At 58.0% G+C, this 10,031-nt stretch overlaps 1 protein-coding gene across 1 annotated transcript; it reads left to right on the plus strand.

Moving 5' to 3' along the window:
• The first annotated feature begins 652 nt into the window (after window positions 1-652).
• Window positions 653-9,636, plus strand: PTMA (prothymosin alpha). Its single transcript, XM_050307878.1, has 5 exons — window positions 653-815; window positions 4,837-4,908; window positions 5,601-5,694; window positions 8,248-8,321; window positions 8,757-9,636. The coding sequence occupies exons 1-5, from the start codon at window positions 771-773 to the stop codon at window positions 8,802-8,804; spliced, it is 333 nt and encodes a 110-aa protein (XP_050163835.1). The 5' UTR covers window positions 653-770; the 3' UTR covers window positions 8,805-9,636.
• The last annotated feature ends 395 nt before the right edge of the window (window positions 9,637-10,031 follow it).

The following is a 10,031-nucleotide window of genomic DNA, read 5'->3' on the forward strand; positions in this document are numbered from 1 at the left end:
TTTTTTTTACTGTAAAATAAGCAAACGGGTGGGAATCCCGCATTTCTGCGCGGCGGGCTGGGCGAGCCGCCCCTCCCCGCTCCCCCCGGGGGCGGCCGCCGTTGTTGTTGTGTCCAAAGTTTCCGCGGGGCGCCGAAAACACGGCGCGATGAGGCGGGGGGCGTGTGTTTGGCGGGGTACCGGGGGGACGGGGCTGCCCTGGCACCACCGGCAGCCCCGCGGGAGCGGGGTGGAGGGGTTGCGCAGCGCCGGTTCTCCCGCATTAGTGTTATTATTCTTATTTTTAACTCTTGTTATTTCCCCCCTCGCCCCTCCGCAGGCGGCGGGCGGGAGTGAAGGGAGGGGCGGGGAAGGAGCGGGGGGCACTCCCGCCGCCTCACACGGCGGGAGGGGCGGGGCGGAGGCGGCGGGGGCAGTGCGCGGGGAGGGGGGCGTGGCCCGCCCGCTCGCCGGCGCCCCGCGCCTCGCCCACACGGCTGAGGCCGGGCCCCAGCTCATCGCCGCAGTGGCGCCGCCGCCGCCGGGCTCCTTTAAGCGGCCGTGCCCCATTGTTTGCGCCGCGGCCAATGGGCGCCCGGCGGCCGCGGCGCGCGCGGCCAATGGGGCGCGGCGCGGGGCAGCGCGCGCGCCGCCCCCCGGCTCTATAAGAGGGGCCGGCGGCGCCGCGTGAGTCCCCACTGGCTCGCGCAAAGCCATCTTGGCATTGTTCTGCCTGCCCGCCCGCCCGCGCCGCCGCAGCCCCGCGCGACACAGCCCCGCACGCCCCCGCCATGTCCGACGCGGCCGTGGACACCAGCGCCGAGATCTCCGCCAAGGTGAGCCACCCGCTGTTGTTGCCTCGCGACCCGCGACTTTTTTTTTTAATTATTTTGTTTTTTGTTTTTAGTTCCCCCTCCCTTTTAATTTTTTTCTGGAGGATTTTTGGCTTTTTCTCTCCCTTTTTTTTTCCGATTTTTTTTTTTAATTTTTTTTTTTTTACCCCCCGCCTGTCCCGCCCCCTCCTCTCTCTCCTTCCCCCTCCGTCCCCCGCGTTGAAGTTGGCGGCGCGGCGCGGTGCGGAGCCGGCGCTGCCGTGTTCGCCGTGCGGGGCTGCCAGCGCCGTTCCTTTGTCTACAGCGTGCGGGAAACGTGCTCGCCGCCCTCGCCGGTAGTGCCGAGCCCCGCCGCGCCGCGTCCTGCTCCCTCCAGCCTTCCCGGGGAACAGCAGCCGACCGTCCCGCCGCGGAGGGGCTCGGAGAGCCCGGGGTGGGGGGGACACGCATGGCTGTGCCTCGGCACCCGGCAGCGGTCGCTCATTCAATCTACGGTGCGGGAGCTTGACAGCCCCGTCAAACTTAGGTCCCGCTCGGCCCTCGTTCCTGCAGGGGGCGCGGAAGTGCTCGGAACACGCACCGGAGGGATGGGGGGGCGGTCACTGTGTCACTGTTGTGGAGTTGCTGTCGAAAAAGGTGGGGGGCCCAGTTGGTATTTCGGAGTTGCACCCGGTTGATGTGTATGGGGCGATTGCGGTGTCGGTGTTACCCCCGGGGGAAGCGGGGCAGTTGCTATTTCGGCGCTACCACCCGGAAGGGGGGGGTGGGGGGGGGGCAGTTACTGGGCTGGGACTGCCCCGAATGCGGGGTTGCTATTTCGGAGTCGCCCTCAGAGGTGGGGCGGGTGGAGGGTGTGCGCCGGAGCTGGCCCGGGGGTCCGTTGCTATTTTCAGAGTTGCCCCGACGGGGGCACCCCCACGGTGGAGATGCGGCGAGGCTGGGGGCACCGGTCCGAGCTCCTCGCAGCGGGATAACTTTGCGGCTCGGTACCGGAGGTGAGGGGAAACGGCTGGGTAGCGCCGGTACCGTGCGGGAGAGGCTCTCCCGGGAGTCCCCGCTGCGGCTCCCGGCGCACGCCTTTGTCTGCGAGCGGCGGCGGAGCGTCCCCCGGGGGGACCGCGATCCCTGAGCGGCCGCCGTGCGCCCCGCCGAGCCCGGGGCCGCGGATGGGAAAGTTGCGGGGGGACCCGACCCGGGCCGGTGCGTGGGAAGGCAGCGGGGGACGTGCCCGGTGGCCTCCTCACCCCGCGCCCCGGCCGGCCCCGGGTCGCGCCGCTCCCGGGGGAAGTGTAGTTTGGGGAGGGGGGAATACAACGGGGGGGATGATTTAAAAGAAACAGCCAACAAAACGCCGTTTCTGGCAGATTTCGTTTTCACTTCTGTTTCCCGCTCCCGCAGCCGTGCTCCCATCCCGCTTGCCCTGGCTCAGCTCCGGGGCCGCTGCTCGGTCTCCGCCGCCTCCGGCTCTCTCGCTGCCGGGAAGCGGCGAGGCGGGTCGATCCCCATCCCTCTCTGGGGGGAACTGGGCCAAGTTCGCCGTTAACCTTCCGCTGCCCTTTACCGCCTGCGGGAACGGGGCCTCGTCCCCGGCTCGCCCTCCTGGGAGCGGACGGGGGTCCGCGCCGCAGAGCGGGCGGGCGGAGGCGCGCACGGCGGCAAGGTGACCCCCCCCCTCCTTCTTCCCCGAGAGGCGCAGAGTCACCGGGGCCGTTCGCCCTCGTCCCGCCTCGCCGTCCGGAGCGCTCTCGGGAGGCGGGGATGGGGCCGGGGGGTCCCGCCCCGCCCCGGCGCCGCCCCCGGCCGGTGCCGCGGGGCGCCCACCACGTGCGGCCTTGGGCGCCGGAGTCCGCCCCCGCCGGGACTACAGCTCCCGGCAGCCCGCGGGGCGCCGCGCTGGCCGCCGGCCAATCAGCGGGGCGGGCAGAGTGGCGCGCGGTTTGAACGGCGGCCGCGCGCGTGGCGGCGCGGGGGCGCCCCCTGCCGGCGGGAGGCACGGGCTGCGGCGGGTCCCGGCTCCCGCCCTTCCCACCGGGATCCTGCCCGGAGCAGGGCCGGGTAGAAGGTGCAGCTCCCCGGAGCGGCGGTGCGCGGCTCCACAGCGCTGCTATTCCGTAGACAAACAGCCTCGCCACACCTATAATTAAAGGTTGTGTCCCAATCTTGGCGCTGAAGCAGCCCTGCTGCTGTACCGGCTGCCGGTCTAGAGGCTCCCGCTCACATCTGTTTGTGTTGGCCTCAGACTGGGAAAGGGAGAAGCTGTGGTGCTCTCTGCAACCCTGTTGCTAGCACAAACTTCATGACCTGGCATCGTGATGGTGGTTAAACTGAGAGGTTTTTCAGTGGTGCGGGAAAGGTCAGGGCTGGAGATCTGTCCAGCAAAAATGTCCAGGAGTGAGTTGTTCCTTCACTGACAGAATTGCTTATATTCTGTGAACAACTTCTTTTAAAAAGGAACCGTCGAGTACAGTTGTGGAAACTCTGACTGCTTGATTTGCTCTGTGTTAATTTGGGAAATGCCTTGCCTCCCTCGTGCCCCTGTGCCTGGTGTGAGGCAGCGGCTGCAGTGCTACGGTGCATGAGAGGCAAAAGGGTTGTGATCAGGCTCGGGGGGATAGGGGAGCCGGAGCTACTGTCAGTGTAAAACTGATGGAACTGGGCAGCACAGAGGAGATGGCCTGGGATTCGTGTGTGAGCAGTGAAAGGAAGAGGGAGCTTCAGTGTTTGTTTTACCCCAGACTCCTAGATCGGTTTGCTTAGGTGAGGTTCGATCAACAGGTGTTGTCACCCCAAAGCTTTCTTCCAGAGAAAGTCTTTTCTCAGCTGGCAGCCTGGCTGTCTCTGGTTAACAGCATCTGTGCGTTTAAGTACCCTGGTTGTACTCAAAATGCCTGCACTGCCTTCCCTGAGCAGCGTGCAGGGGAGTAGAAACCCTCCCAGTACCAGAGTAGTGTTCACAGGAGAGCCAAGGCCGGTGTTCCCACGAGGCCGGGGCTCTGGGAGTGAAAGTGCCCGCTTGCTCTCCGTGGGCGTCACGGCCGCAAAGGGCAGGTGGGAGGGGGTGAAACAGAGCCGGGAGCTCCCAGCTTTTAAACACCTCGTGGCCGCTGCCAGAGCCGGCGGTGGCTGTGCTGCTGGCCTTGGGGAAGGGCCTCTGCTTTCCTTGGCTGGGGTAGCGCTCCTTTGAAGCATCTCACTCCAGCTGATGGAGGAACAGAAGGGGAGGAGGATGCAAGCAGAGATGCCAGTGTTAAATCCAAGTGTTCTTTATGCGGGAACATAAAGTTGGATCCTCTCAGCCTGTTTGCTGAGCGACTTGGCATGACATTTTGACAGTGATCAATAGCGAAAACACACAAGCTCCTGCTCTCCTCTCTGCTTGCTGTGGAGGTTTGAACCGAACTAGCCAGGCACGGCTCTTGGAGCGGTGTAAAAATAGACTTCTTCCCCCACCCCATCCTGTTACACTTAGAGCTGTGAGCTGGATGCTGGAGCCTCCTCTCTGCCACTGCGAGAAAGACCAGGCGTGTAATATTCGCTGTGTGCTGTTCCCCAGGCAGGGCAGAGACCACAGCCCCTGCTAATGAGCCCCTGGGATTTGTTCCTGGGCGAAGGTACCAAGCAGCCGTGGCCGTCTGCGTCCCTTGGACAGGGCTGCCGGCTCTCCATGGCATTGCAGGAGCTTGCGTGGACTGTGCTAAGATGGGCAATCAGCCAGCTCTGCTGCTGTTGAGCATATGCAGGCGGCCAGCTCTGTCTGTTTGGGAGCTCAGAGGTGAAACAGAGCAGTCTCTTTTTTAGATAGCTGCTCTCTGGCAAGGCTCACTTGGATTGAGATTCGCCCCCATGTTTTCCCGTTCCCAAGGAGGAGCCAGAACGTGGCGACCAAATCACAGAACAAATCGGTGTGAAGAGAAACCAGCTCCTGCGCTCGCTCTCAGACTGTGTTTTTCACACCTGATCTGCAGCTTCTCTGACCCGGGCAACTGGAATCGGGGTGACTTCTCTGCTTTTCTGCTCCCTCCAGGATCTAAAAGAGAAGAAGGAAGTTGTTGAAGAAACAGAAAATGGTAGAGATGCACCGGCCAACGGCAATGCTGTGAGTATGGCTGCAATCTGCAGGGAGAGGCAGCCCTTACACCAATGCCTTTTCATTTTCCTCTCTCCTCCTGCTTTTGCTGTAAGCTTGTTCCCAGCCCTGCTCAGGAGATCCCTTCAAATGGCAGCACTGAGCCCTTTAGAGCCCTCAAGCCTTTGGCACTTCACGTTACACAGACGCTCCCCAGCCTGTGGGGAGTTCCTATGTGTGCAGAAGGGAAGGGTTGGGCTTGGATCCCCTCCCTAACAGCCCTGTGAGGCTGTCCAGTGCCACCTCCTCCCTAGGGCCTGTAAAAAGAGGAAAAAGAAAATAAAAAAAATCCCTTGGATTTACAATGTTGCCACCAGTTGAGCGGGGAGAATCACATTGTGTACAAGTAAACTAGTTGGCTTCCTATTTTTAACGTGCTGGAAGAAATTCAGTGTGCCGTATTTCAATGTGTCACAAGACCCTCTGCAGTCTTCATCTCAAAACTGCAGCCCCAAGTTTTACTATAGGCTTGATGCTTTGTGCCGGGGCTGTCTGGGTTGAGTGGAGGCAGGCAGGAGGTGGGACACACGGCCGGGGCTCTGGTGGGCTGGTGCATTGCTTTCAGCAGGAAAGGTGGGAACACACACTTGTGCTGAACATCTCTTCCCCCTTCTCCCTTCCCCGGTACATTTTTTTAAGTGATGTTTTGTCTTGCCAAGGAGAACGAGGAAAACGGAGAGCAGGAGGCTGACAACGAAGTAGACGAAGAAGAAGAGGAAGGTGGTGAGGAAGAGGACGAGGAGGAAGAGGGTGATGGTAACTTTTCTTTGTTCCCCCCACCCCCATCCCCGTCTGTGTCCTGCCCTGGACAGCAGGCTCCCGGGAAGTGGAGGCGAGCAGGGAGCAGCATCTCCCCCTCGCGGCTGAGGCCAGGCGGCTCCCACCAGCCAAGCTCGCTCCTTTCTCACTCGCCCAGAGTGCTGGGAGTGAAGTCAGCCTTGAATCCCTTCCAGCAGGTTGAGGGCAGATTCCTTCCTCCCTCCCTCCCTCCCTCTTCTGGCCAGACGGCACCGCACCGCGGCGCTGAATAAGCGCATTAGCCCTTCCGTGCGAGTAGTAAAATCTGCCCTTGACTCCGGTGATTGCAGTGGCTGCTGCAGGTGTGAGCCCTGGCCAGTGGACAGCCCTTGGTGGCCGTGCTTTGCCCAGGCACAGAGGACAGCTCGTGATCCTTGCTCATGGAGCAGCGTGCTGAGAGGCTTATGTGGCCCCCTCTCCCAACCCTTTTCTGGGCTATGTGGAAACGGGCAGAGGAACCTGTGGCTCTTCCCTGCTCCTCCAACGGGAGTAGACAAGCTTGCTTTGAACCTTCCTTGTCTGCAATGTCCTGTGTCTCCCTGCCCTCCCCTGCTTCCTGACCTGACCCAGCCTGGAAGTGGGTTTTGGCAGCAGCAACCAGAAATCCAGCAGTGACTTGCCGAATCACTTCTCACCCTCCCTGCTATTATTCTTTTCCCAAGATCTGCTTGGATGAATAACGTTGTTTATTTTTATCACTCGTTAGGGCTGTGAGAAAACCATTCTTGTTATGCTGAAATGTACTCAGGGCCCCTGATTAGCTGTTACTAGGTTAATCCCCTGTGAATTTTTGGTTTACATGCTGACCTACTAACCTGATGGTTAGTTTTAGGAGACAGGGACAGAGCTAGAAATTCAATGACCATTAGACCAGTGCCTATTCAGACAGTGTGAGCAGGGAAAGCTGCCTCCTTTGGGGTGGCACTCTCACAGCAGCCTGCTGTGGGTTGTGGTAGGAATTGGTTCACTGGGAAAAACTGGGAATTGTGACCCTCCTCATACTTGAGATTTTAACCCTTGAGGACAGAGTACAGTGCTATTATGTGCCCATTTACCCCCAACCCTGCTTTGAGGCTGGAAGAGATGGGGAATACTTGCCTCTCCCCACTCCCTTTGGGCAGGAGCAGGGAAGGATGCGTGTGCTGCAGGCGCATGTGTGGGGTGGAAGTGTTGCCTGGATACTGCTGTGATAAGCTTGGGGAGCTTCGGTCCCGCAGTGCCAGCCCTGCTCTTCCCAGCTCACCGAGCTCAGGCATGATTTGGCACAGAGTGCCTGGAGATGCTGATGCCTTGCAGGGATCCGGCACGGGCTCTGACCGCTGGCATGGGCTCTGTCTGTCCACGCTTGCTGCCCTCGGGCAATCCCTGCCTGAGAGCTGCACCTGAACGCTGCAGGAGAGAGATTTAAAGGCAGCGAGTACAGCTTGCATCAGCTTTTTTAGCCAAGACTTGCAGCCAAACTCCTGGAGTTTGACAGCAGAGGAGAGCTTGAGGGTATATTTTCCCTCACCCATCTCTCCATCCCATCTCATTATTTGCTTTGCTTAAAGCAGCTCAAAGAACTAAAAATGCTCCCAATCAGCTTGGCACTGTCACCTGACCTGCTGGCTGGCCCCGTGCATGTGATGGCTGCCGGGGTGTTGATCCATTGCTGGGAGCTAATCTTGGCCCTTCCCACCACATGGGCCACGCTACGGCTGGGCACACTCCGGGGAGAGGAGAGGGGAAGGGAGGATGGGCTGACCTTAATCCCCCTGGCTGTCCATACGTGTGGCTCGTGGCAGTGGTTTAAAGCCAGCTTACTGGCCTTAACGCTCTAAGTTTTAGTAGGGTCTCCTGTTACACAAGAGACTCGTCTCGGCAGCTGAGAAGTTGTTCTGCCTCTGGTCTTGCCCCAGAGCCCCCAAAACTGGCCTAAGGTGACTGACTCAGTCATTCTGATCCACTGGCCTATTTGAGCTCAAAGTGGGTCAAAGCCCAAAGCTGCTCATCCTCCTCCTGGCTGGCTGTAAGATAAGTTGGAAGCATTTGTTTGCTGTTCTGATAATTAGAAAGTGTTCTGACTCAGAACTAATGCGTTCTGGCTCTCTTAACTCATTAAAGATGGACTAATAGCTGCGAAGGGAAGCAGAAGTAATCTGGAGTGGTTAGGCAGAGCAGCCAGTAGAAAGTTTTTTCCTCTCCCTTTCCCCCCTTTTTTGCCATGATTTTGGTGCTCATGGTAGGTGGTGGTTTTGCCGTCGCATTGTCTGTGTTACAAACAGCATGTGAGCCAGACTCGATGCTGCCAATTCTTTATTTCCCCTTTGGTGGGTCAAGTCAGTTGGGGGATGCCAGGAAAGCCACTGTGTCCTCTCTCACTTGCTGTCCTGAGCAGAGGCTGTGCCAGCTGGGGAGATGGGACATAGCATTGCAGTGTGGGGCTGAGCCAGGATTAAATCCAGATGGGAGGTGTATGGTAGTGGAACTCTCCCAGAGGATCTCACATTTCTCCCTTTCTCCTCCATGCAGGTGAGGAAGAGGACGGTGATGATGATGACGAAGCTGAGGGAGCCACAGGCAAACGGGCAGCTGAGGATGATGAGGTAAGAAGAGTGGGTAGTCCCTCAGAGCCACCCATGTCCCCAGAGGGCTTAAAGGTTGTCAGTGGGGCTGGAGAGGCCAGGCTGGCTCTGGAGCTGGGATGCCCTACTTGTGTGCTCCCTGTGTCTCTCTGGGGACACAGCCCAATTCATGTATTGATACACTGGCCTGGTTTAGTGGGGTGACTGCCCCTGCTGAGTGGAGCTGATGGTCCTGGGCTGGGGAGTCCCTGGGTGCTCACGGCAGGGACAGGGGTGGTGGGTGTGTTCAGGGGCTTCCCAAGCTGGCTGTGAGAGAGGATTTTGCCTGAGCTGGGGGGAAACACTCTGACCTTGTCCTTGAGGCAAGAGCAGGATCCAGACCCCTCCCCTGCCTCACTGCCTGCTTTGGTGTGGCTCTCACCATCCCCTCTTCTGATGGCTTTGCTTTCCCCCCAGGATGACGACGTCGATCCCAAGAAGCAGAAAACCGACGAAGATGACTAGGCAGCAAATTTTTTTTTTTTTTTTTTTAAATAAGGAGGAAAACAAACCAACAAAAAAAGGCCAGCGCGTCCTCTTCACCCTCGGGTCCCCTCCTTGGGACTCCTGTTGCAAGCCCCCTTTTCCCACACATGCCCCCTCTTCCTCCCCCCTCCGCCGTGGTCATCCTCACCAAGTAGAGTGAACCCCGTCCCCGCCCCCCGGCGCGGCGCTGCCACTCAACGAACATGAAATGATTCGCCCGTTAGCGGGGAGAGAAAAACCCCCTTCCCCCACAGACCCCCTCCCCCCCAAGCACCAAAACTTCAAGGCCCTGCTTTCTTTCTTAAAAGTACTTTAAAGGAGAATTTGTTTGTATTTTTTATTTACATTTTATATTTTTGTACATATTGTTAGGAGGTCCGCCATTTTTAAGTGATCTCGGATTGACCAAAAGGGGGGCTTTGAAGTGTATATCTCTCTTGTTACCTATCTCTGACTTTACTTGTGGTGTGACCAGGCCCAAACCATTATCTCAAAGGAGAATAAAACAAAACCTTGTAAAAAAAAAAATTAAAAAAAAAAGACAAAAATGCAAAAAAAAAAATTTACAATCTTATTCTGAGCATTCCAGTAACTTTTTTTGTGTATGTACTTTAGCTGTACCATAGATCGTGGTTTGTATGAGGTGGCAAGGCCAAAGATAAAAAGGTTTTCTTTTTTTTTTTTCTTCTGTCTATGAAGTTGCTGTTTATTTTTATTTTTTTTCTTTTTTTTTTGGCCTGTTTGATGTATGTGTGAAACAATGTTGTCCAACAATAAACCGGAATTTTATTTTGCTGAGTTGTCCTAACAAGGCTGCCTCCCAACTGCTGCTTTTTGTTTTGGTTTTCGTTTGTTTTAGTTTTTTATTTCTTTCTCCCCTTTTCTCTCCTTTCTTTCTTTGCTTTGGACTTGGGCTGGGAAGAGAGAGAGAGAGGGTAGAGGGGGTGCAGGGTGTTGACTGGGAGGACCTGAGGGTTGTGCTGTCCCCCTGCTGCTGTTGGGGCAGCGTTTTCATGGCTGTATTCCCATGGAGAGCTGCAATGGAGTCTCCAGCATGGCCTCTGCATGATCCCGCATGGACTGGCTGCCCTGGGCAAGCAGTAGGGGTGGGTCAGACTGGGAAACCATCGGATACACAGGCAGGGAGCTGGGGGGTGTGGGAATGGGCTGCTCAGCCATTGTCCCTCTGCAATCAAATTTACTGGG

This window comes from Myiozetetes cayanensis, unplaced genomic scaffold (assembly GCF_022539395.1).
Source record: "Myiozetetes cayanensis isolate MyiCay16 unplaced genomic scaffold, myiCay2020 scf13, whole genome shotgun sequence".
NCBI classification, from domain to species: Eukaryota; Metazoa; Chordata; class Aves; order Passeriformes; family Tyrannidae; genus Myiozetetes; species Myiozetetes cayanensis.

What these genes read in the sequence shown, in the direction of transcription:
- PTMA (XM_050307878.1), top strand. Translation starts at nt 771, where the DNA reads ATGTCCGACGCGGCCGTGGACACCAGCGCCGAGATCTCCGCCAAG. An exon ending in GCGCCGAGATCTCCGCCAAG is followed by an intron (nt 816 to 4,836) that starts GTGAGCCACCCG and finishes TGCTCCCTCCAG; the next exon opens with GATCTAAAAGAGAAGAAGGA. An exon ending in GGGCAGCTGAGGATGATGAG is followed by an intron (nt 8,322 to 8,756) that starts GTAAGAAGAGTG and finishes CTTTCCCCCCAG; the next exon opens with GATGACGACGTCGATCCCAA.